Source organism: Montipora foliosa, chromosome 1 (assembly GCF_036669935.1).
Source record: "Montipora foliosa isolate CH-2021 chromosome 1, ASM3666993v2, whole genome shotgun sequence".
NCBI classification, from domain to species: domain Eukaryota; kingdom Metazoa; phylum Cnidaria; class Anthozoa; order Scleractinia; family Acroporidae; genus Montipora; species Montipora foliosa.
Genome location: NC_090869.1, coordinates 21,467,880 through 21,495,585, shown reverse-complemented (window position 1 = coordinate 21,495,585; position 27,706 = coordinate 21,467,880). Strand labels below are relative to the sequence as shown.

The following is a 27,706-nucleotide window of genomic DNA, read 5'->3' as shown; positions in this document are numbered from 1 at the left end:
ATAACCGAGCAATCTTCCTTCTAACGCATTTTCGCGGCACAATCTTGTGGCCATATGTATTAGGCGTTCCTGAGAAAGGATGAGAAATTTCCGAGTGACAACAAAACGTTTCAAACGATAAAGCAATATAAACAAACCCAATTTCAAGAAAATCTTAAAACAGGTCTAATATTTGTCTTCATATGCATCATATTAATGAGAATGGGATTTCCGTAAAGATTTCAGAGAGCAAACACTAGCCCTCTTCCAGGAGGCGTTATATCATATATCAAATGATGATGGGTAAAATTTTGCGCAACTTATAATTCTTCACTTCAGTGAAAAGACACTCAGCTTACCGCATCTACCAATCAACCGACCCTTGCATGGTTACAAGAAGACGTTTTTTTTATCTTCATACATCCAGTTTCGTGCATCGATTGAAGAGCCGCATTAAAACTTAAAAAAATAATTTCCGCCGCAACGTTGGGAGATTAGATAACTCGGACTGATAAAAAGTATGGAAGGAATAGAAACTCCACGAATGAAATCTGGAGGAAGGTGTTACGGACACCATGCGGTGCGGTTATAAATTGCTCCACGAAAATACGGGATTCAATTTCGCAATCAATGGTGACATCTCATGATAATAGGCGTCTCTGTAGTTTGGCATTTACAAATCGCTACTTGTCTTTTTCCATCTTAGTTCAGTGTCATTTGAGCGAGCTAATGCATTTGAGAAAAGTGGAGGGTTCGAAACCAGGGCTGTTAACAGCTGACTTAGCCGTGTTTCTCCAGTCGCGGCTCCATTGGAGGTAAGTTTTCTTTTCTTCATATTAAAAGATAACTGAAAATAAAAAACCAGTACCTGGGATATCTTCGAAAAGTGGTGTTACTCTTAGTAAGTTGGGCCAAATTGCACCATCAGGAACATATATAATACGCCCAGAAGTAATCCTGGGCACAATTTCATGAGTGCTACTTTGTAAAAGGCATAATGTTCATCCTCATCAACAGGGCCTTAGCAAGTATGAGGCAATCCGAAGCACTTGCCTTAGTCGTTTTTTTCGTCATTTTTTTAATAATGCAGGATTCTAGCGATGTCTTTAAATGTAGGCATCAAAAAACCCTAAATACCTACCAAGAGAATTTAAGTATGGACGCCATTGCCTCAGTCACATTCTTTTCTGGCTACGGCCATATCATATCCAAGGAACAATAAAAAAAGGAAGAAAATCGTGTTTCCCTTTTAACACCACTGCCATCGACACCCTTTTAATGGTGTGTATTCATTAAAATTCAGGAAAGGAGAAAAGACTGAATATATTTCGTCTAGGATTTCAGCCGTAAAATTACCATGACATTACCCGAAATATAAGTTTACTTTTTGTCTGGAAAAATATTTACTTTGTCTGAAGGCGTTTAATTAAGCTTTCGGCTTTGTTGGTCTGGAAGTGAGCAATATTTTTGACATTTTAGAAATATCATTCTTTCCGTTTTATTGCTCCCATTACGTTAGAAGAACGGGTAGTTTTCGTGGATGAACCAAGTAAAGGTGTTATCATATTTTAATTTGTTTTCGGCCTTGTGAAGCGAATATGGATAAGAAAGCATAAAAAAGGAAAAAAAATAAATGAGAGTTAACAGTTTCATTTCTTCGATTCGGCTTTCCAATCAAAAGCTAATTATCAGAATCATGCTGAAATTGCAGTCAGGAATTTACATAATGACTATAAGAAATGTTGGACAGTGACTTTAATATTTGAACGTGAAACGACGTTCTCAAAAAACTTGGTAAAGACGTTTCGACCGAAAACCTTCGGTCATTCTCGGTTTGAATTTGACAAAAAAGCGACAGCTTCTTTCAACGTTTCATATTTGCGTATGTGCGTGACTACAAGCCTGAGTACACGTCATCCATGCGCGAGACGAAGAACATTATTCAAGTGAAACATAAATGTCAGGAATTTCTATACGTTCATTCCCCGCATTCTGGTGTCTCTTTGAATGCCAAGCCTCCAGGAAAAGTCTCTTGTGATAGTCAACTGCCTTGTCAACTATAGTGGCGTGGTCAAAGTCCATATTATGGCCAAATTGGTTTGCTTGTTGCGCAATTTTAGAATTGCCGTCGCAAACACGGACAGCTCTTCTATGTTCACTAAGCCTTGTGGCAAGAGCTCTATCCGTTTGGCCATAGTATGCGAAATCGCAATCAAGGCAGTTTACTTTGTATACAATACATCGAGACTGAAACAGGGTTGGTTTGTCCTTTGGTCTTGAAAAGATTGTGCCTAAAGTGCTGAGTGGTTTAAAACCAACTTTGACTCCGTTGTTGCGTAGCACTCTCGACACTCTTTCTGTTACGCCTTTCACGTAGGGTAGGACAACAAATGGTGTTGTTACTTCATTTGTACTGAGTGAATGCGGGGAATGAACATATATGAACATATAGAAATTCCTGACATTTATTTTTCACTTGCATAATGTTCTTCGTCTCGCGCAGAGATCACGTATACTCAGGCTTGTAGGATGACCGGAGGATGACCGAAGGTTTTTGGTCGAAACGTCTTTACCAAGTTTTTTGAGAACGTCGTTTGACGTTCAAATAAGTCAGTGTCCAACATTTCTTATAGTCATTATCAGAATCATGTTTAATCTTAAAATCAAAGATGTGCTGATTTACTTTCTAAAATTATTCTTGAAGTTAAAAATGAAAAAGAAAACGCCTTTTTGAGCTACTATGGCGAATTTAACAAGAACTAAATGCTCTCGCATGTCATTTACCGCTCAAAACTCTCTTATATCGCACGCCTCATCTACTCGAGCAAATTTTATGTAGTTGTTTATCTGTCGTGTGCATGATCAGTAAATATAGCCAAAAAAACATGTCCGTTTGTGCTCAAGAAATGCCTTTGCACATCAAAAGCGCAAACAATGACAATCCAAAACATGCTTAAAAGTCATTGTAATCCTGCTACTGATAATCTACCACATTCAGTATGCGACGATTAACGTTACCCACGCAAACAACAAGCTATAACTCGTTTAGGTCTTGTCAAACTAAATGGTACAGCCACCACACCAAGGCTTTGAATGCTCGTCGAAAACTGCATTGGGGAGAGGTACAAGGCGATACTGATATTGCGTTCCTGGTGAATCCTGGGTACTTCCAGTACTTTGTGGGGGCAACTGGACAAAATGAACCGCTTTACTGGCCGTCAGCCCCACAAAGGACTGGAACGACCCTGAATTCACTAAGAACGTACCATTAGCAGAATACTTCATTTAAAGGTTGCTAATGGCCTGCAGCTAGATAGGGTTTAAAAATCAACTGCAAAATTACAAGGGTGAGGGACTAGATTCTGTCACCTTCAGCAGTTTCAAGGGGCCGAGAAACTGAAAAAACAACATACCTTCCCAGATAAATTATCGTTTTGTTTGAGACGTCAAATCGGACCAGATATTCAGCGCATGCTGAATAGTTACAGTCCGTGCATGAGGCGAACGAACATTTGCTTGTAGTCTCGGCCAATCCTCGTTCAGTTGTCGTGGTTATTAAAACATTGCGTCTTTAAAATTGATTTACATCGATGAATATATTGTAAACTCACTTCATTAGATAGCACATGCAATCAAAAGTTGAGTTGAGTTTGCGCACAGCAGCACTAACTAACTCGTGTAAATTTTATCTGCAATAAATTCACGTTAATAACAAAGGTCGCTTGCGCAAGAAGTATAGCAAGGCAAAACCGATTCCGAGTAGAATTTCGATAAAATTGTCATTTAAGAATCTCAGCCGGTGACACCCAAAATTCAATAACATTCCAGCCAGCTAACGGCATATGAATTTGGCCTAAAGCGTCAGCAAGAAACGAAGGGCTGAATGACGTAATTATGACTGAATAAAAACTACAGAGAGCCTTTTAAAATCCGCGTCACTTGAAATAAATGGAAACTTGGCAAATTGAAAGTTAAGCCAAAGCGTTTGTTTCGATATCATAGTCTTACTGCGATTGCAAAGCAAGTGTTTCAGAAGGAAAGAAGTGTGTTAAGAGCTGTTGCGATGAATAGAAGAGTTTTTTTTTTTTTCAAAAAAAACTCGTCCCACTCAAAGAAATAAAATATTGACCGAAAAAACCCGAGGAGAAAAGTCATGAGGATCAAGAAGTAAAGTTCGTATTTTACGCCAATTGCAAAAGCAATAAAGGTGTCAAATAAAATAAATTAAAAGGCCAAACAAAGAGAGTTTATCTTTATCGCTCGCGCTTTTGATGTCTTGGTGCAAAGTGCTTGAGAAGTTCTGTTAAGGTTTAAAATCCTTTGTGTTGCATTGGCAAAGGTTTTGAGATAAGATGGAAATAAAAGAGTGGCAGCATTAAGTTAATCTCCAAAGATTAACTGTCAGCCCCTAAATTGACAAATGGACATAACAAATATATTTTATGACCTCGATAAATAAATTATTACGTATTTCCAGAAATCTCGTAAATTCTAATTGCGATGGTAACTGACAACACAGCAGTGTAATCGGAAAAGCTCGAACCATCTGTGAAATATACTCAGGAACCATCGAAAAGGAAAATCCTATCTGCTTGTGCTCTCTTTACACTTTATTTTTTTACCCAAAGCGGAAGACGTTTCACGAAGGATGCGTTATGATCTGCGACATGTCGAAAAAAGAAATGTGGAAACCACTGCTGCTCCTTTTACCTGCAGGTGGTCTTGAAAAGAGGGCGACAAATCAGAGTTCGAAATGTCAGGCTGATGAAAGTGCATGCGTGGTGTCAAGTTTTTGAGGTAGGAAAGTGTTTAAAAAAGTGCGATGAAAACACAGTTTGCAGTGAAAGATATATTCGTAACTCGTGACATGTCTTAGAGGAAAGCGTTGTTATCCATGGATGAAATATATGAACTTTAAACGAAAGCTCGTGAATTGATTGCTGTTTAGATTGCAAAAACGAAATGCACTTATTTCTTATTAGGAAAGAGCCTACGAATTACGCCGGCGCAATTGTCGATAATTCATTACCAAACGAGACATCAGTAAGAGACTATCAAGCTTAATAGTCTCTTGATGACTGTGGATTTGGCCTGACGATTGCCATAAAAATGTAAGGTGTTGCTGTTAAAGGCTCATCTTCTAATACCTCGCATTCCTTTCCTTGTCAAGGCTTGACATGCGCGAACGATACTACCGCCAAAAAAGCCAGAATAATTTCACATTTCATGGTGTAAAATTTAAAACACTTTATGGAAAAGTAAGAAATGCCGACCATGTTCTTGATGAGGAGAAGATCGGGTAAGTGTTGAAAGGATCGTCGTGTGCCGACGATTCATAGTGCCACGTGACAATGCATATATTGTTCATTTAAGTCTTATCCTCCTTCGCTTTCTCATTATCTCACCGCGGCCTTATTGAGCAGAAATGACCATTCACAAAGATTTTCTCTTTTTTGGGATTATATACATGGCAGGTAATCACGTGAGTGACAACCATCAAATATAGTATGTCCCAAAAAAAAAATATTCAATCCAATATTAACAACTATTGGTTAAAATGCCACTTTTATCGCGATATAAAAAAAAAAGTAGAGCAAGTTGGAGAGTGGATAAAGTTAAGCATTTGTCTAAAAACACGTTTTGCAACGGTGTGATAAAAAGTAAGGACGCGGCTCCTTGTCAGGGCCATTGTATCATTGCTTTTGAGTGTCCAGGAACTAAACCATTTGATGCTTGTGTGAAAGGGCTTTCAGTTAAAAGGACGAATTACTGGTGTTTTCATTTCTTACAAGAGTTATCTCTGATCAGAGATTTCTAGTTTTTTAATCAGAAAAACTCGCGAATTGCTAAATCTTGAAGCATTTTTTCGAACACATAGTAGCGGAAATTCAATTTACTCGGACTATTTGAATCGGATATTTAATTCAGTAGCCTTACAAGCTTGATTGTCAAAGAATTGATTGAAGTGGATGTTTTCGACTTCCTGTGAAAACTTCATCCTGTTATGCGATGATTAACAGGCCCATTTTGCATTTAAGTACTGTAATTCCATTAATTTCTTTAAGTGGATTTATAATAATCATGAAATTTTACATAGTAGTGAAAAATTCAATTGACAACTTTCAATATGCAAATTTGACAGGCACCTTCTCGACAGTAAGCCTGAGTAGGAATAAACTGTAGGTGGAATACCCTTACCTACGGTTTACAAACCGTTCAAGATACTTAACACGAAAGCAGGAGACACAACTCATTTTTATTATCATGCAAGGAAATTTAATATTCATGTCCTTAGTGGAGCATCAAAATAAGTTCTGGGCTTTTGGAGAGTACGCTATTATATGCATACAGCTGTAAATCCGCAGGTTTTGGTATTAAAAAACTCAAATTATACTGAAACTACTAATTTAGTTCACAAAATTAGAAGATAAATGTATACTGAAAGACCGTACAGCTGAGCTGACGATTCTCCTCGTGTACGATATAGACCCTTTCGGCAAAACGGTGCATGCTGGGTAATCAGGATAAAGTGCATGATGAATCAAAGCTTTCCTGTGATGGTTTGTGAAGGGAAATTTATCATTTGTCATAAAGTTTTCTCGATAAAATCAAGGTGAGTGGGTGATTCTATTCTTATTTACCAGTATGAGTTGTGTTCAAGCTATTCGAGTCCGTGAAATGGAGAAAATTCATATACATGTACATACCGAAGTGCGGGCAGTCAAGCAATGGACGTTTCGTTGTTCCAGTCACAACATTTCTTCTGGAGTCAATTTTATGACTTTTCGAAGTATCTTTTTTTCTCTCAGATGGAAGATATCAAGGACTCTATGGCTTTCCGCGAAGATTTTCTGGAATGGAGCGTTAGTCAACTTTAGTTCTATTTGATGAGAAGAGGAAACAAGAAAGATCTAAGTTGCTGCACGCGCTCTTGTTATTTTTTAGTCAAACGACCCAATTTTTGATTGCTCAAAGAAAAGAGAAAGAGAGTATAACCGTCTTCTGAGTAAGTGTGGTATTGAAAATCCACGAAATCTAAATGAAAGTGTTTGGCAGAGCGATCTGGCCCGCCGCTTTGGGAGCAAATATCATCTTTATCAAATCCTCAACCTTGGATAATGCAATTCCAGCTTTCTCATTGGTTCACTGGATCTCGGCTATCAGCCATTATACCTGCGTTTGACCTTATATGGAAATGAATGCGGCAAATGTCGCTCAGCATAAAATTTTTGGCGCACGGAAATCACATCACTTTCTGGTCGTTTCTTAAACTTAAATGAAATTTAGCAACTTACACCGAAGGTTGAGAATTTAATAAAACTATTATTTCATTCGCCCTTGTTGGATACGAGACTCGTTGGCTATTTACCATCTCGTATCCAACAAGGGCGAATGGAATAATTGTTAAATATTCTGGAAACAAAGGCCTTTGATACCGATTGTGCAATTGACGCTCCACTTATCATGCACTTTATCCTGATTACCCAGCATGCACCGTTTTGCCAAAATGGTCTATTTATAACGCCCATCGGTGCTTGGTGTTCTCCCCGCTTGAGTTGACATCGCTCTAGTTTGACCACTCCATTAAATTTAGACGTTTTAAACTTCATTGTCCAGTTTACCGTATTAATGCTCTGCCGTTGATTGGTTTATCAATTAGACGACTATTATAGGCTTAATACGCTTGTCTCTTTCACCTCTTCTACCTTTTGATCAATTAAATGGAAGGAAATACCGGATTAAGATCAAGAAACTGAAAAGATGTATCCTGGCAAGATATTGTTCAATCAAAATTTTACTTGAGGCGGGAGGAGATTCTAGAAGTCCAAACCTTAAGTTAAGGGTTAAACCTGTTTAAACCTTAAACCTGTAACATAATATTTATGCTGTTTACAAAGAAAAATCTAATGTAATTGCTGCGATGAACGCTCCTTCAGTTAGTCGTATCCAAATTTTTAATTTGGAACTTCAGACTTGAGTGAGTGAGTGAGTGAGTGACGAAACCATTCTGCTTGTCTCGCAGTTTAAAATTCAAATTGTTTGTTTAATTTTTCATCATTTTTTCCTGGTTATCTAGAGGTAGTTTCCGTGATTCCCTCGCTTTTTCTTTTTATTGATAATATTAAAAGAATCAGACAAGATAGTCGTTGACGAAAATCTACTTGAATTGCTCCCCAAATCTGTGAGTATTAGGTATTCAAAACCTTTTAATTAGTTACATAACATCTTTAAGGTTTTATTGCCTTTGCGTTCAATTTCTGTTTGCTGACAAAAGAAAAAGAAAATCCGACCCTAACCCTAACGGCTGAGTCAGCCGTTTCACACAGTCGACTGAAATTTAATACGTCAAAGCAAAATTTTGAATCTTTTACAGGACATGGGTGGAATTTTGCAGGAACCAGTTCGGTTTAATTTAATGATGATGCTTGCCAGATCGGATTTTTTTGAAAGGAGAAGGGGATTAAAATTAACGCGTCGGAAATGATGGGGATCGAAAGGCTAAGCCTTGGGCATAAATTTAAATTTTAAATTAATAATTAAAGAATTAAACAGGGAAACTTCTTATCGCAGGCACCTTGTAAAGTTTTTCAATACATGGGTCTTGTTAGTCGTATAAGGTCAGTATTTTTTCTTATGCATAGTTCGCGTTCAATTTGCACCTGTGAAAAGAAGCGAATGGGAATGCTATCATCCGTCGAGCACAAATTAACAGTTGGTCGCAGGTGGTTATAAATTTGCGAACGTGACGAGATTTAAAGATCTAAACCATGTGGTTTTATCACTACCCGATTTTATGGGAGTGATCTCATCAAAGTACTCGATGTCGTCCGATTTGAAAAAGCAATCTTTCAGTTTGGCACTGCAAAAACAAATACATTATACTCAGAGCCATTTACAGCAATTCTATTGTAAAACATACGTTTGCCACCCCCAAAGTCCCCAGCTGTCGAATTGCATACAGTCGCAACAAAAATTAGAAACGGTTCACCGAAGTCTTTCAAAAGAAGTGTAGCCGATATTGATTTGGTCTCAGGTTGTATAGCCAACTCGGTTTGGAACCAGAAATAAAGAATTGTAGGTCTTTATTGAAAAAAATGCTGTAAAACAGTTGGGTAAACAATTTTAACTATCATGGTTCCAATCGAGACCATAAGATGCTCAAAGTATAACAAGTAACGATTACGTAACCATGGCCATCTCGGAAAGAGATGTTCCTTTCTGCCAAACCACTATATATATGTAGACTATATATTTGGCATGGAAGCAAGTGATAACTTGAGATTCATTAAATTTGATTCATGGAGACGGCGTAAAATATACTATTTCTAATTTCGTGCGATAAACTGGTAAGATTCACTAAAACAGATTATCCTCAGAGACATCCTGTGGACAAACTCAGATTTACCATCTACTGACCACGAAGGCCGGGGTACATCTGACGCAAAAAGATTTATCTCTGATCAGAGATTTCAAATTTCTTAATCAGAAAAACTCGCGAATTGCGAAATTTTGAAGCATTTTTTCGAACACATAGTCGCGGAAATTCAATTTACTCGGACTAATTGAATCGGATATTCAACTCAGTAGCCACTATTATATAAGCTTTACATTCATGTTGGCCCTTATAAAATACCTTACAAGCTTGATTGTCAAAGAATTGATTGAAGTTTATGTTTTCTACTTCCTGAGAAAACTTTATCCTGTTATGCGATGATTAATAGAAGGCCCATTTTGCATTTAAGAAATGCCATTAATTTCTTTAAGTGGATTTATAATAATCATGCAATTTCACATACAAGCGAAAAATTTAATTGACAACTTTCAATATGCAAATATTTGACAGGCACCTTCTCGACAGTAAGCCTGAATATGAATAAACTGTAGGTGGAATACCCTTACCTACGGTTTACAAACCGTTCAAGATACTTTACACGAAAGCAGTAAACACAACTCATTTTTATTATCATGCAAGGAAATTTAATATTCATGTCCTTAGTGGAACATCAAAATAAGCTCTGGGCTTTTGGAGAGTACGCTATTATGTGCATACAGCTGTAAATCCGCAGGTTTTGGTATTACAAAACACAAATTATACTGAAACTACTAATTTAGTACGCAAAGTTAGAAGATAAATGTATACTGAAAGACCATACATCAGAGCTGACGATTTCCTTCGTGTACGATATAGACCCTTTCGCCAAAACGGTGCATGCTGGGTAATCAGGATAAAATGCATGATGAATGTACAGAGTTCGGAGTGGGGACTCCTATATGAAACAGACGGGGATGCTCGTCGTCTCGCTTAGGGGTGTAAATTTTGGATTTTGGTCTCGCTTAGGGTGTTCCGGGCAAAGCGCCAATATTTTAAGCCGCCAAGATCTCGTTTAGGGTTCCGCGAAGAAACACAGAATTACGCGAAGAGAAACAGAAGTCAAATTTTCTTTTTAACTTGTTTTTAGGGGTCAAAATTTCCTTAAGCCGCGCCCAGATTAGTCTCCCTTAGGGGTCACAAAAAGCTTGAGCCACGCCCAGATGGTATCCTTTATGGGTTAAATTCAAAATTTCCGACGAGCATCCCCGTCTGTTCCATATGGGAGTCCCCCCCCCCCCGGGGGGAAAATTACCATTTGTCATAAAGTTTCATCGATCAAATCAAGGTGAATGGGTGATTCTATTCTTATTTACCAGTATGAGCTGTGTTCAAGCTATTCGAGTCCGTGAAATGGCGAAATTTATATGCATACCGAAGTTCGGGCAGTCAAGCAATTGACGCTTCGTTGTTCGAGTCAAAATATTTCTTCTAGAGTCAATTAGACAGTCAGAAGTTGTGAGGCCTGGTCTGAATCCATATTGCCTTGGGGAAATCGTTTTGTTATTCGTAAAGTAGAACATTAGCTGATTAAAAATACATTTCTCAAATATTTTACTTATGGAAGATAGAACTGAGATAGGTCGATAATTATTACACACGAAACGAGAGCCTTGTTTAAAAATTGGAACAACTTTTGCAAGTTTTATACTATCAGGAAAGATGCCTTGATTGATTGATTGATAGAAAGATTAAGAATTGACATTGACATCGCTCTAGTTTGACCACTGCATTAAATTTAGACGTTTTAAACTTCATCGTCCAGTTTACCGGAGAGGAACACGAATTAATGCTCTGCCGGTTGATTGGTTTATCAATTAGACGACTATTATAGGCTTGATACGCTTGTCTCTTAATCCTCTTCTACCTTTTGATCAATTAAATGGAAAGAAATACCGGATTAAGATCAAGAAACTGAAAAGATATATCCTGCCAAGATATTGTTCAATCAAAATTTTACTTGAGGCGGGAGGGGATTCCGGCTGGAAGTCCAACCTTAAGTTAAGCGTTAAACCTGTTTAAACCTTAAACCCGTAACATAATTTTTATGCTGTTTACCATGAAAGAAAAATGTAATGTAATTGCTGTGGTGAACGCTCCTTCAGTTAATCGAATCCAAATTTCTAATTTGAAACTTCAGACAACATCATTCTGCTATTGTCTCGTAGTTTAAAATCAAATTCAAATTATTTGTTTAATTTTTCATTATTTTTTCCTGGTTGTCTTGAGGTTGTTTCCGTGATTCCCTCGCTTTTTATTGACGAAAATCTACTTGACTAGCTCCCCAAATTTGTGAGTATTAGGTATTCAAAACCTTTTAATTAGTTACATAACATCTTTAAGGTTTTATTGCCTTTGCGTTAAATTTCTGTTCGCTGACTAAAGGAAAAGAAAATTCGACACTAACCCTAACGGCTGAGTCAGCCGTTTCACACAGTCGAAATTTAATACGTCATAGCAAAATTTTGAATCTTTTACAGGACATGGGTGGAATTTTGCAGGAACCAGTTCGATTTAATTAAATGATGATGCTTACCAGATCGGATTTTTTTGAAAGGAGAAGGGGATTAAAATTAAAGCGTCGGAAATGATGGGGATCGAAAGGCTAAGCCTTGAGCATAAATTTAAATTTTTAAAGAATAATTAAAGAATTAAACAGGGAAACTTCTTATCGCAGGCACCTTGTAAAGTTCTTCAATACATGGGTCTTATTAGTTGTATAAGGTCAGTATTTTTTCTTATGCATAGTTCGCGTTCAATTTGCACCTGTGTATAGAAGCAAATGGGAATGCTATCATCTGTCGAGCACAAATTAATAGTTGGTCGCAGGTGGTTATAAATTTGCGAACGTGACGAGATTTAAAGATCTAAACCATGTGGTTTTATCACTACCCGATTTTATCGGAGTGATCTCATCAAAGTACTCGATGTCGTCCGATTTGAAAAAGCAATCTTTCAGTTTGGCACTGCAAAAACAAATACATTATACTCAGAGCCATTTACAGTAATTCTATTGTAAAACATACGTTTGCCACCCCCAAAGTCCCCAGCTGTCGAATTGCATACAGTCGCAACAAAAATTAGAAACGGTTCACCAAAGTCTTTCAAAAGAAGTGCAGCCGATGTTGGAACCAGAAATAAAGAATTGTAGGTCTTTATTGAAAAAAATGCTGTAAAACATTTGGGTAAACAATTTCAACTATGGTGGTTCCAATCGAGACCATAAGGTGTTCAAAGTATAACGAGTGACGATTACGTAACCATCTCGGAAAGAGATGTTCCCGGCTTTCTGACAAACCCCTATAAATATGTAGACTATATGTTTGGCATGGAAGCAAGTGATAACTTGAGATTTATTAAACTTGATTCATGGAGACGGCGTAAAATATACTATTTCTAATTTCGTGCGATAAACTGCTAAGATTCACTAAAACAGATTATCCTAAGAGAAATCCTGTGGACGAACTCAGATTTACCATCTACTGACCACGAAAGCCGGGGTACATCTCATGCAAGAAGATGAACGTGTATGCGTAAAATGAACTATTTTGGCATGAATTACGGAAGATGTAGCGTTTGCATTTAAATTTAACACTGATTTTAGTAAAAATAGTAATTGTCTACTCCATTTATTCCAAGTACGCCCACACCAAGCTGATGTAACACGATTCCAACAACTGTTGCCTGATCAAAAAAGTGTTGAAGTTCTTGTTTAACTGAGTATCATGTTATATTGAATGGTGAAATGCACCCTTCAACATGTTGAACGCTGTTGAGCAAAAATTGAGATTAATTTAGATTTAAGCATTATTTTGCACTAAACATCTGTAATAGTCATGTCTCCCTGTTGCTGATTAGCAACTCAATACTATTGAGCAACGAATGGTACAATGGTAATGGACTTATATACCGCACAAACATGGCGGTTTACAATCCTATCACTTGGGTGAGATCGGACGTTTATAGCCTATAAAGGCAGCTCTCATGGCCACTAACAGTCGGCCACGCACGAATGTGGAAGGAGGACAGACCACGACACCGGGGGTATCCCCCCTGCTCTTCACCAAGAGTGTGTGGGTTTTTTAAGCGCATGGTGCTGGTTAATGCCGGGGAAGAGTTGTGAGACGGGGCCCACGGTTTATAGTCCTTATCCGAGTAGATTTGAAAGTCTAAGAATTTGCAGATGTAGTTGCAAAGGCAGAACTTTCTGCTTAATTAATACTTGTGTTGGTCCGACCGGGGTATGAGCCGATTGAGTCAGCGGTTGTCGGTAACAATTGGTAATAAGCGATTATTTAGTTACTCGTTTGACAGTGTCAAGAGGCTATTGACCGCCACAGGATTCAACATTTGTGTTTTACGATGTTGCACCCACAATAAGGAGCTCGCTATTAAACGCGCAGCATCTTGGTCGTCATTTGTTAGATGTCTGGACAAGCGTAGAGGACGATAAATTGGAAGAGAACGAGTAAAGCACAACGAATTTGAATGAACTTGAATGAACTTATTTAGTCACCGGCTAACACGCAACGTAAGGAAATTACAGAATACAGCCAGAATGATCTGTTACAAGCACAAGGTAAGACTGACAATGGGCGGTATTTTCTGGCTTCAAAACGTCAGTCTAACAGTACAATCGTGTCTCAATATACCTTTTTTTTGAGGGGGGGGGGGAGGGGGAGGGGGTTGGAGGGCTGGGAGGATGACAAGGATGTCATACATGTCTCGACAGTTTTATTAACGATTGTACATTTATGTGATAATAACAAAACCGTTTTAAATGGGATCGGCTTTCAGTTCAATTTTACTACCAAAACATTTGAATCAATGTCTCCTTTTAGCGTTTTTGATTGTGTAATAGTAAGCCGGACATTTGGAAAACTTTTAAAGGTTATTTAGTATATCCTGGCTTTCCTTACACAATAACCGTGATCAAACAATGTCAACAATAAATTTCCTCCAGTGCGACTGAAATACATGGCAGGCCGCTTAAGAGGCGCCGCGGCTTTTCCATGTTTTTCCGTAAATTTGCTGTTGTGGATTACCACATCTTTCTTTTTTACTTCCTTTTTTTCTATGTGGCAAACGAAGGAAGGACCACCCCGGCCAACTCGTTCTTGAAAAGCTATATATAGCATCCAACGCTAGATAAGCAGACCATTGCATTTAAGAAATACAAACAAGTTGGCTTTCAATTTTGAATGGAAGCAAAGTCGTTTACGGTCCTCTGTCTGAAAGTAACATTTAAAATACCATCAAAATATTATTTGACTGACTTAAACACTTTATTATTTCGACATAATGAACGACTTCTATCCCTTCGGAACGATGCCTGCGAGGACGTTGGTCTGCTGGAATGAGAATCGCTGTACTGACTCCGTTGAGGTTAGAGCGGACGACCGTTTTTGATGTCTTATTTGAAAATTGCTGTTTTATGAAATATAAGTTTTCTTCGGATTCAAAATGGCCTTATTTGGGTTTCCTTCTTAAAACTCTCAAAGTTCAAAGAAAAGTTTACCTTGATCGATGAAAGAAGGATTAAAATATCAAAGAAAATATAGTCACATTACTTACATATCAGCTGAAATGCAATTTAGATTGCGGAAGAAGAATTTAAATAACCGCGGACGTGTCAGAAGTACCCAACGAGACAATATATATATTCGGTTATATAAACGGTTATATAACAATATATTGAGAATATATTGATGACACTGAATGAACTTGAGTATGAGTATCGAAATTCAATTATTTTGTCGTTCACTAGAGGTAAGATCGCAAACAAGGATGTAAGCAAAGCTCACAAATAACAAGTCTGCAACCAATTTTATAACAAGGACAAAATAATTTTTAAAACATGTACAGCAAAAGCACGTGAAAATATGTTTAGCTTTGAAAGTGCGATATTAGTCTCTGGAAACAAACGAAACGCTATTATCTTTGCATGAAAACATCTATTTTGATGTGGGTGTTTAAGGCCGACCTTACTAAAACATGAAAAAATAATCGGTCGAGAACGTAATTACATGTGTTCATTTAATAATTTGGACACAAGCTATGCGGAGTTGTGACGCGTGACGTCTGGTTTGCAATCGAAATTCCTCCAATGTCCACAATTTATTCGTTTAATGCTCATTTCTATTCTAGGATAAATCAGATAAATGACTTTTACAAAGACGCTGTAATCCAAGATAGTGCCCTGGTTCGGTTAAAAAATTGTTCCATGCAAAACAAAAAAAAAAATTTCTCTCTTAGCGGGATGTCTGCAAGCAGCGTTTTCTTCCTTTACGGGATTATCACCTATACAAATTGGCAAGATCTAAGTTGGCTTGATGGATCGCGACTGGTAATTCGAGCACTGCACCGGTAATGCAATGATCGCTTGTTCAAATGTATATGGGACCTTCTTTTCAAACATAATGGCTGCCATCTTGAATTTTGGTGTTTTGAGAAAGATATTATGGGCTGTCCATGCACGGGTGAAATGCATCAAGAGATATAGCGAAATCGAACATCGGTCTTAATTTGAAAAGTTAATGTTATCCCTACATCCAACATAACTGATAAAAATGAGTCGAATCCGCGTTTAGTTTCCAATGAGCATTTATATAACCGTTTTTGTAAATAAAGGGATAGAATTCAATGTATTGGTCAAAAAAGGCATTTGGCATTTTCCTGGTTGCCCAAGGGGAAATTGCATCAAGAGGTGATCAAGGTGATCCCTTGTTTGGTCAAAACTTTTAAAATACTTATTTCTAGATCCTCTGCAATTAATATTTACAGCATGAATAAGAACCGCGGTTTCACTGAATGCGTATTTTCCCTTAGGCGTTTCAACTAGCAGACCGCTTCCGTGATCTTCGAGAAGAAATGACAAAGTCGCATCGAAGCCAATTGCACGCAATTTTAATCTTCCTAAGCACTCCTCCCAGAACATCCTGTCAGTTTATGGTCTATCACTACATCTAGGTGACAAAGAAAGCCGAAAAAATACCGAACACGAATTTATTTTTCAACTGGGAACCCTCAATCCCTATATGGAATAAAATGAACCCTTTTCATTCAATTAATAGAATCGTGTATGTCAGTCACCATAGTTCTACCAATGGCAAGGCTGGAGTCGGGCTGACAGTTTTAGAGAAACGCGCGTGTCGATTTGACAATAGGACATGCGTACAAAATAGAAGCAATCAAAATTTGCTGAGATCAAGAACGTACGATTCGTGCTCCGAAAATGTCGGGTCGAGAAATCGTGCCGCCAAATCGCAGCGTGTAAAACCGGCCTTTACCTTTATAGACTTCACTAGTTTGGTAAAACCAGTTTTTCGTGTTTCACTCCCCACTGATGCAGCATCATAACCCATGACGGACTTCTGACAAAATACACTGACGAACTAATGACACATCCAAACATTCTGTTTTGAATGGCCATGTCGGTTTTTCTTAAAATCTACCTATTAATTTAACTTATAATCAGACGTACTACCCTATCAGTCATTTTCAGCACTTTCAGTCTTGCTATCATCTGATTCTTCCCTCGCGGTGAGGACATTATTCCATTTGATATCTGAAACTGGAGTTGTTCCTTGATGAAATCAATTGAAAAAATTAAGTATACAACGTTGCATTGTCATTAGTCAATTAAACAGAAGCTTGCTTTTCGTGTTGTTGTTGTTTTTTTTTTCTTTTTTTTTCTGGAGATTCTTTTTACGCACATTCTCAAAATGATCTCTTCCAAGTAATAAGTTATGGTGGCTAATTTAGTTGGGTAATCATTCTTCACACAGCTGTATGACCCTCACTTGAATAACAGATTTCTGCGGCCGGTTGATAAAAGCAATTTTGGAAAGATAAGTATGTTTTGAATACTGGAATCTGGTCCATTTCCTCAATAGACCAAACATGCACCCATGACATGTTGTACTAGATAAACACAATCCAATCCTATAGAAACAACCATTCGTTCCGTGGTATGAATTGCATTACATTTGATTCTCTTCTCTTATGGCTTTACATGCGTCGGTGGTCAGCCGTGTTTCACGGTATAGATCTAGGCTAAATTCATGTGGTAAGTTTTCAGTTTCTTTTAAACGAAAAAAAAAAAGATTGTTCTCACGGTTTTTGTCGAAGATCTTTCTATCATCTCAGCACAGTATAGGTTAGGTTTATGCGGACAAAAGATGGATTGCTCTAGACCAATCTGATCTTATAACCGAGGCTCTTCAAGTGCATGGGAAAGACTGGAGAATCTACGAACACGATTTCTGTGGTTGCTCAAATCGCAACAATTTTATTTTGTCAGATTTCAAAACCGGCAGATGTCTCGTGGGTTGGTTCAACTGAATTCCAATCAAAAGTATATTTCGAATTTTCACGTGGGTGTTTTGATAGTCAAAAACAGAAAGGAGTGGTTAGAAATGACTTGAGTACCTTTGCTTCTCAAAATGAAGAACAGCTCTTTATCTGCCTGGGGTGTGTTTCTGAAGGCAGGATGTAAAATTTCTCATTTTCATTAGGTTCGTAGAAGTGAACCACATGATTTAAATGAAAAGAAAAGGAGAAGGAGTATCGATCCAGTATCGGGACTAATGACAACTAATTATTGCCCCAAATTAACCAGTTCGCATTTTATTTGAAAAGGAGTGAGTTCAGTCGGTCGTTTACATTAACCTACGCAGTTCTAGGTTATTCAAAAGATATGTTGCAGCCAGCTGTACAGTGTACTGAACTCCCGATGGAAAAAAAAAACAAAGGAGAGAATGCATTAGCAGCTTATCTCTTATTGTCGGGCAGCAATATAGATTCAACAAGATAGGACCGGGCCAAGGTCAGCCCTCCACTTCTCAGCCATCAAAAAAACAACACCAGTTATGGTCGATGATATTATAAGCGCACGATTAATGGGTCATCTTGTAACTCAGAACATGACATCACTTCACAAATGCGGGAAAGCTTGGGCCATCGAAATCTGGATGCCCATAATACTAAGGAAACAATTCGTGCTTCAAAAAACGTTAACAACTACAATGTCACGACTGACTGTCAAAAGGAGATTATCACAACCAGGCATGTCAGAATGAGACTTGTACAAAGCAGTGGTGCCGCGAGTTCTGACATTTCAATCGACTTTTGTTTGTTTTTAGTTGATTAATAATTTTAAAAATAGGCTAAAAGAGATGATCTCTCCGAACATGGTAATCTCCGTGGGATGATATACCTGGGACTTGCTGCTTTCCAAGCAAAAAAATGCAATTGTTTTGTCCGGTATAGTCTATAATAAACCATTACGCGAGGTTAGGTGGTTTCGTTTCGGGAACTACCAACTGACTGTTTGTTTGGTGAACAGGGAGCATCTTGGCAGCCCCGACACAGATCCAATAAGGTTCATACTGATTGGACTCGTCCTTAATGCCTGGCTTCGGTGCAAGGGGAGTACGTTGCCCCAGAGCCATGCATGATCTTTCTAGCTATACCGTATTTTCCTTAGAATTCAGTGCATCCTAGTGTCGTGTTAAGTTCCTTTCTTTTAAAATGATAGTTCGAGGAACCGATTAAGTAAACGAGAGCAGTGGCGATGAGGCGTTCAGCTGATAAATTTTGCCATTTACATAAACATTTCCCCAGGTTGATAAACCTTAAAACTGTTTTTTTTTTTCACTGTGTCATTCTAAACTCCACTTTATGCATATAGGTCATACCGGTGGAAACACTTTTTAGAGATGATGAAAGTCCGCTTATGAATAAAAACAAAGAGTTACATAACAATTCTCGAGACAAGCTAGTTCAAACGTTGTACGTGACCCAACCTCGGGGTTCAGAGAAAACTTGAAGTGCGTCAGTATCGCGCGAGATGACAGCAAGGTGAGATAAACGTAGAGGAGGCGGCCTAGGGGTCTTCTTGATCCGCACGAAACGAGGGCGAAATAAATCTGGAAGGGAGGCAAAGGTTTTGGAGGAGGTGGGGAAAGGAGGACGCCGCGAAGGACTGTCCCCAGAGGTCAGTTTGTAAATTAATGTGTCTTACGATGCGAAACGCATTTTCTGTCTGTAGCAAAACAGGCTACTTTCTATAAGGATTACTCGAAGCAAGTTTCTTGATTGCGACGATGGTCAACATTTAACCATATTGGTGTTGCATGTAGTTATATAATGTGGCTAATCAAATTACAAAGAACCCACTCACCCAGGGGAAGTCATTAAGAAGGAGACGAGGGAATCAATATTCGCCAGTCCAGGGGATATTGCTGGTTCCTATTTCTTTCTTTCTTGTTTTTTTTTTTTTTTTTTTGTTTCGTCGCGACTGACTCCACTTGAATCTCGCAGGATCAGTGCAATTGCATGGTAAGTGCAAATTTCAACTGAAAAAAACAGGTCCCTTATTTTCAATAAGTATTTCGTCACCAAAGTAATGACAAAACAACTTAGTCTCAGTTCGGCCGGGAGAACCTTAATAATCTTTTTTTTTTTCTCTCCCTCTGCATAATGTCGCTCTCTGATAAGCTTAATTCTTAATTAAATCGCCATTACAGACAAACTCGCTTTTTTAGCCACAGCCGGAGTGAATGTTTACGGACTGTCGCTCAATGGTATATCTTCTTGCTTTTATCTGTTCATTCTCGGCTTTGATAACAGTTCATGTGGACCGCTAATGCTTAACCAAATATTTGTTATACGTTAATGTAGAATGCGTATCCTTCTTTAACGGCCGCGTTCCTCTGAACCGTTTGACATTTTTAGGGACCCGTTATATCTGGGCTTTATTCCAACACGGATACAAATGCTCTTAGATTGGCGGATTCTATCTGTGCCATTTTCTGTCTGTTGTTTTGCCTAGTGTTTCTCTAAGACACCCATTCATTTGCTTAGGAAAATACAACAAGTCACTTGAAACACGCCAACATTCATTCTAAAGCATATTAATCCGATACTTGAATGCTGGCCTGAGAAACCAAACAAATTATCAAGATAAAAACCTTTCCCTAATACCAGCACAAAGCGTTTATCGAGTCCGTCCAACCATATTTATCATGCCTGTCAAGTAACGATTTATCAGACGAAAAAAAGGAAAGCTTTCTCCAGCGATCGAATTATTTCGATTTTGGCCATAGTAATTTGGTCTAATTTTAATCAGCGTTACGGGTAACACTGAGCAAACCTGAAAAAAGCGACGGAGCAGTTTACTTGCTTTTGTTTCCGAATAGTGATATTTGTCGTTGTGTCTTGAAAGTGCCCAGTAGTGAACTTATTCAAAACATATGCCAGAAAGTTCCTATCAAAACAGCTGGGCTAATAGCGACTTATTTAAGAAAGACCCAGTTGATCGCTATTCTATTCAGTAAGCCACCCGCGCCAAACATAAGGATAATTCATTCAAGTTTTTGCCTTGGAAACTACCACGCTCTTTGGTTTGAATATCCAGTAAAGGTATTTATGGATTTCTTTTGTGTTATCATATCTTGTAAAATAATCCCCATTCATGGATTAACTTGGCTTATGAAAAGTATTGTCTTGGACGTTTTCCTACTCATGCAAGCATCTTGGAATATAATGCATTCCCAAGGGGAAAGACATGAAAAATATTGTTTATCACGAAAAATACATCTTTCCGAAAAAGTGAGAAGTTTATAGACGTCTTGCAATGAAGAAGTTGTCATTGTGGTCACCAACATTATCAGAGATAATATAAATCGTCTTTGGGGGACATCACCTTAGCGGTCAAGGGCGTGAAATGGTTGTCACATAAACGTGTTGCTGGGCACCCCCCTAAAAGAAATTTGGCTAGAGGATTGAAACCTCTTGGCTTCCCCTATTTTCCATTCCATTTGGTGGCAGTAAAAAAATAAGGAAATGCCCATATGGGTCACAGGTGATGGTTAAGTAAATGACATTTTGTTTTTATCTTAAAGCAACAGTGAGTAATTCAACCCAAGAAAGCCGACGGTCCAGAACAGTTCTTAAAATCTGAGATCGAAGCAATATTCACCTTTTGACTAATATTTCATTGTTTCTTGTAGTCTTGTGAAATTCCCTACGGGTCTTTTAACGCGAATACATATTGCATTTAACCGAGTTACTCGGCCTATTCAGTAATTTCAAAAACACAGTCAAGTATAGTAATTGATAGACGGACTTTGTGCCACTGAGGCTCTGTCAGGGTAAATTAAGACAAGCTACGTGGCCTAAAAGGTAGAGACAGCACGTAAAGTGAAAACGCGACAAACGACATCCCTTCTTGAAATTTCCTTTGATTTGCGACAGCAACGTGAAACATTGACAAAGCACCTACACGAGTTCCTTTAAAATTCAGACAAGCTTCACGGGACTCCCTTCCCCCCCCCCCCCCCCTCCTTCCCCGGCAGGGCCTCACCACTTGATTTGTTAGCAGAGAAACTTGTATCAAACCAAAGTTAGGCGATGTGAACTTAAAGTTTGGCGTTTTATTGTACTGGAGTCGAAACTTCTTAACTACAATTCAGATAATTCCAGTCCTCATGCCTGATGGTAATATTGGTCGCTTTGCTTAAATTAAAAGAATTAAAAGAACAAACTACATCGAATAATGCCCGGCATTAAATATACAGTACATTAACAGAATATTTTTGATTAAGCTAATGGAACTTCTTTCTACTTCCATCAGAACCAGCGTTCGATAATTTCGTTCCTGGCACTAGTCTTAAGTGAGGCATAATCACAACTGCGACATTTATTTTCTACACAGTTCCCTGTTGAGTATGGAATGTTAACTGCTTTGGAGTTATTCAGTATTTCGCGGAAACTTTGTTCACCCGTTCGCCGCTAATTAAGGTTACAGCAATGTACAATGGGATTAACCCCTCCAGTTAGATAAAAGTCTTCAAATTCAATGTTTGGACTTGTAAAAGCTCCAATGACGTACATCGGCTCCCAGTTTGTCACAAATGTTAACTCTTGAAGCAGCGTAAATAATTGTGACGCCACTTACACTTTCCTTGTTCTGTTTTTCAGATAAGAGAAGTCCGCCTTGATCCCGCCTTTGTTTGCTTTGCTGTTTGCTGAAGTCAATAAATTCTTCAGCTCGCCCAACTAGAAAGAATGATTATCAAGGGAGACATTACTATTCACATCGAAAACTTTTGACGTCAAAATATCGACGTTCCTGGTTATTTACGCACGGACTGAACTAAAACTGAGTGTAGTCTATCCAGTTGATTAAATTCAAAGCAAAGATTGGAAGTTCACAATTTCATCTTACATCCTCGATTTTACTGCCGATTGCAAGAAAAGTACAGAAAGGAACAACAAACCCGAAACTTTTTTGTTAGAGTGAAATTCTAAATTCAGAAAAGAAACCAGGCAAACGGGTCTATTCGCAATAGCCGACTTGGAAAAAACGCTGCTAATTTCATAACAATGAATAACTCTGTGGGCCAAACCATTTTGACAAAGGCAATGGAAATTACAGAAGTCTTTATGGACAACTGCGAGCAACAAGTCCAGGGTGACTTCATCCTGCAGACCGCTTTTTTAATCCTCATCATGATTGTGACTTTCCTCGGTAACTTCTTGGTATGCCTAACAGTGTATCTTCACCGACGACTTCGCTCTGTCACCAACTATTTCATAGTGTCACTTGCCGTGTCAGACCTGTTGGTTTCTGTCACGTCGCTGCCTTTTCGTATCCACCAGACTCTTCACAATGGTGTCTGGTGCCTTGGCTACCACGTCTGCCTAACCTGGATCATAGTTGACATCATCTGCAGTGGTGCTTCCATTTGTAATCTCGCAGCCATTTCCATAGATCGCTACATTGCTATCGTGCATCCGTTTCGATACCATTCCGTCATGACCAACACCGTCGCCTGGGTGATAATCGGAGTAGTGTGGACTTATTCGGTGACTTGGGCAGCTCTTTCGTCGTTTAATTGGTCTAATCCAGAAGGGGCACATTTTATTACAACGGAAGTGTGTAAGAAAACGGACAGACTATTTTACACGGTTGTCACTGTTTTTGCCTTTTACTTGCCTCTTGCGATAGTTCTGGTAATGTACGGGTTTGTGTTCCGCGTGGCAATGAATCAGGCTCGAGCTGTCGCTTCACTGCAACCTGTCGACACCCGTGATGGCCGTACTCCTCGAAGATTCTCAATAAACATCGTCCGAGAGGTCAAAGCCGCTAAAACCCTGGCCATCGTCATTGGGGCATTTACTATCTGTTGGTTTCCATTTTTCACGTTTCTCTTGATCAGCTTATGGAATCTGGAAATACTAAGGCCTCCATATCTTTCAGAGGAAGCCCTAAAGGGTCTTCGCGGCACATTCCTGTACGTCTTACCAGCAATCAACAGCACACTGAACCCGATTATTTATGCTTTATTTAACAGGGAATTCAGGATTGCATTCTTTCGATTGCTTCAGAGAACATTTCGTAGGCAAAGTCTCGCGAGATCTCACTCAGCAACCGCAAACGAGGATTCGTCTCAACATACCATAAACACGAATATGACAAATGGAAGCCCCAAAAGCCCGAAGCCGTGCAAAAAAAATGGGCATCAGAAAAAGATGATGAAAATTCATGAGGTGTACGCGGAGCGGAGCTCCGAGGGAAATGCAGAAACTCCAAAACAAGTATGAAAATGTTGATAACAACATCGTTTCGTAACACTCATCTGCAGATCACTTTTACGTGACTTAAATTAGGTATAACGAGAGCCTGCATGGGACAAAAGAATCTTGACAGTAAGAAAGATTCTAAAGTCTCGGAAAACCGTACACATGCTTACACGCGAACGCAACTGACTTGAAATGATTTACGTGTCATCCGGCATCATGGTACTGGTTGAATTTTCAACAGGCGCTGTTTTAATGAGAAACGGTTGTTTCCGTGAAACGTCAATTGGACTTCAAGACTTACAGATGTCCAGGAGCCATAGGGCGACCTATTACTTTGAACGCTTGTAGCTTGAGGAGTCGGGTCTTCTATACCATTTAAAGTAGTGTTTTGTCGACGCAATGGTGAGACAATAACGGGGCTATTTTCATCTTATGACTGAGCAAAGACTAAAATCGACTGTACTAAAATCTAAACCGACATAATTGGGCTTTTGCATTGTGACGTCATTTAACCATAATTACTCAAAACCTTGCTTACCATGCCTGCGTTCTTGAAGAAAATGGGTTTTGTCATTCCGACCCGACAGAGGTTTAACTGTTAAAGTGGTAACGGACAAAGAATTTAAAAAGAAGAAGAGGATAACACCAAAGAAGAAGAAAGGACTCTGGTAATTACAATTTTCATAAAGGAAATAGCTATATAGCGTCTTTCATCAAAATTCATCAAATTCTTATATGGTAGAGGGTCCTCATCATGCGCAACAAGGGCTATTGATTTTTTTAAACGATCTATTTATAGGGCGAGAACGCAGTTGTAATTAAATTCAGTCGTATTTTCCATCCGGGAGATCGAACTGACAAACCGAACAACCTGTGCTCGCAGAAAGTTTCAATCAAAGCTGAAAAAAGGTTTTGTTGGTTTGACGTTGATTAAGGACAGGTTTCACGAAGACCTGTAGCTGTTTAAAATTCAGTGTAGCTCAAATGTTTATCGCCGGATTGAATTAACTCCTACATAGAGTCATGAGTCAAGATAGAATCATGAACTAGCTGGTTGCTTTTCTTTAGTTTCTTTTCTATAAAGCTTTCAAGTGATTTGGATTTTTCTCTTTGTATTCGCGGTCCAATAAAAGGGTCGTAACGAGATATATTTTTTCGTGACTGATCCCATATTTTTACTCAAAATGTTGATCCCTGGGACCCGTTTCTCAAAAGTCCCGAAACTTTACGGGGCGTTTTCGGGTGTCACAATTCCCTTTGTATCTCAAGAACGGAGAGGATTTAATTCGTCAAAATTCACATTTATTTTCCTTTTTGTTGCCTTGAAAACATGTTAAAAGATCGGCTTTCTAAAACAAGCGGTTGGCAATTTCACGAATGGCTTTTCGGGCCCGAAAAGTTTTCGGGACTTTCGAGAAACGGGCCCCTGATCCCAAAGATGATGAGAATTTTGATCCCAGAACCCGAAAAAATTTGATCCCTGATCCCTCATTCCATGGAAAATACTGCTGATCCCGATCCCACGCGTTGTAATTCCAGATCCCAGGGCTGTGATCCCTGATCCCATATACCTCATTACGACCCTGCCAATAAGCTTAGAGATTTAAATGCATCTGTTCATGAGAAAGGAAAAAGGGACTGATCGCAACCAAAGCTGATGACATTGTGCCCGATTAAAAACCGAGATACAATCACCATGATTTACAAATTTCGTCCTGTATATAAACAGTCGTGATTAACGATTTTCCTTGGAGCGGAAAAAAACATAGTATATCGTGGGGAAATTAGTCAATACAACAATGAAATCTTTTGTGTACATCAATCAGTTTTAACTCATTAATTAATACATTTCATGCCGGGCTGATCTCTATCGTTTAATTCGTTTCTATTATTGTACGCGTCTTGTTGTAACAGACTACTCCATGTAATATCGCATTAATCAAATAATGGATGAACTATTGTGTTGTAAACGAGTTTAGATGACTAGCATTACTTACGTAACTTTGGTAGCGAAGATTTGTTTTGGCTAAAATTAAGTGGCGCAGCCAGAGGGCACACCCTTGCACCTTTTCTAGTGGATATTTTTGTTGTTGTTTGTCATTTTTTTACTGAAATGCAATCTTGAATAAGCGTGCGCGATCGAGCGGTCTTTCATCTCTCTCAAGCGGCTGAAAACATACTTGCGAAATACAATGATTACTTCTGAATCAGTAAAAGGAATGTTCACTGCATAGTTTTTTCAACATTCAAATTTTACACAACGTGAGATCATCGTCATCGATGTACAGATGTAATCATTGATGTCTTTGCTGCAGAGCATCCTCACCGCCTGTTACTTGCGCACATTTTGAATACGATGACAAAGAAAACTAATGATTATTATGAACGATGTCGGGCCACTTATAATCCAATACGTATGTTTTCGCCCTATTCATTTTCGAAATTCTGAAAAAAGGTATTTTGGCCCATTTTGGCCCATTTTTTTGGCCATGACCTGGCTACGCCCCTGAAAATTGGTAACTTGGTCATATATAGGGCAGAGATCGTCTTCAAATCCGCTGACGATCGAACGTTTGCCTTTACTAGAAATCTAAAGATTTTGGCTTCAGCCAGGAGCCTATGACCAAGAGCTTACAACTTCCATTCTTTGCCTCTGTCACGGCGTTTACACAGATCAGTCAATTCTTAGACGGCTCCTTAATTCCACGAAAAGTAATTTCCACGAAAAGTTGTGTTTCGGTTCGCACGAATGGCTTTTCCGAGTCTCCAAGGGTAACTGTATATATGCAAGGATTACGATTGGCTTACAAGACTCCTAGGGAGTCTCAGTTGGTAGGAAAATTGACTTAAAATAGATCTGTCTATGAAAACGCCGTCACACACGCATAGAGTGAGTTTCAATCGAGTGTCGTAAAACCAAAGTAATTACTGTGGCCAATCAAAAAGGACGGAGACAATCCGGTAAACCAATCAGAACTCGAAGTAATTACACGTAGCCGATACAAAGCGCCGGAAAATGTGTACGCGCGAGTAACGACTGGTTTTGGTTTCACTTCTGATTGGTTGAAAAAGTAGCGCGAGAACTTTGAACCAATCACTGGGTGAAGTAATCATAAACTAAAGCAATTCGCCAATTACCTTCGACGCTCAATTGAAAACCGCTCTCTGTATATATATACAAGTTAGATACTCCTGGTTATGATCTCCTGCTTCAGCTCACACTTAATCACGTGAACTGTCATAGATGATAATTCTCTATCATTAAGACCGGCCCGTTGTTTTGGTTGTTGCACTACGATTGTACCTTTATTTTTAACTATGGGAGTTCTCACGTTTTATCGATACGTTTGTTGGAACTGCGCAGTATTGACAATATAGCTTCCGTAGCAAAGGGTTTTTCGGTGACTACTCGAGAAAGAAACGAACAGAACGAAAATTAGACGGTCGGAGGGTGGGGGTGAGAGAAACACTTCACATTTGCTGTCGATTTGCGCAGAACACCGGAGTTAGTATACTAACTCTGAGAACTCCGAAGAGAACCTTTGCTAGGGAAGCCTCTTAAGGACCTTAAGGACCTTTCGGTACTGAGTTGATTTAACACATTTACTTTGAATAAAATGGTAAACGTTACAATGCCTATCTACTTCGTATATAATTGCTAAGCGACAACTGTATTTCGAGATGTGATTTTGAAAGTAGGCCCTTCCCCGGGTTTCCTTTTACGGACAATGAAAATCAAGACTTAATTAAAGTGGTGATGTTGTGGTT

General features: G+C 38.7%; 1 protein-coding gene across 6 annotated transcripts; it reads left to right on the top strand.

Annotated features, from left to right (window-relative positions):
- Window positions 1-221: 221 nt before the first annotated feature.
- On the top strand, window positions 222-27,706 carry LOC137993071 (histamine H2 receptor-like). Of its 6 annotated transcripts, none has more exons than XM_068838735.1 (3): window positions 222-794; window positions 19,041-19,346; window positions 22,334-27,706. In XM_068838735.1, the coding sequence occupies exon 3, from the start codon at window positions 22,739-22,741 to the stop codon at window positions 23,957-23,959; it is 1,221 nt and encodes a 406-aa protein (XP_068694836.1). In that variant the 5' UTR covers window positions 222-794; window positions 19,041-19,346; window positions 22,334-22,738; the 3' UTR covers window positions 23,960-27,706. The 6 variants fall into 6 exon arrangements, with proteins under 6 accessions (XP_068694836.1, XP_068694861.1, XP_068694853.1 ...); XM_068838760.1 differs by lacking the exon at window positions 19,041-19,346 and adding an exon at window positions 17,137-17,203; XM_068838752.1 differs by lacking the exon at window positions 19,041-19,346 and adding an exon at window positions 4,696-4,776.

Coding starts and splice junctions, on each gene's coding strand:
- LOC137993071 (XM_068838743.1), top strand. CDS start 22,739: ATGAATAACTCTGTGGGCCAAACCATTTTGACAAAGGCAATGGAAATT.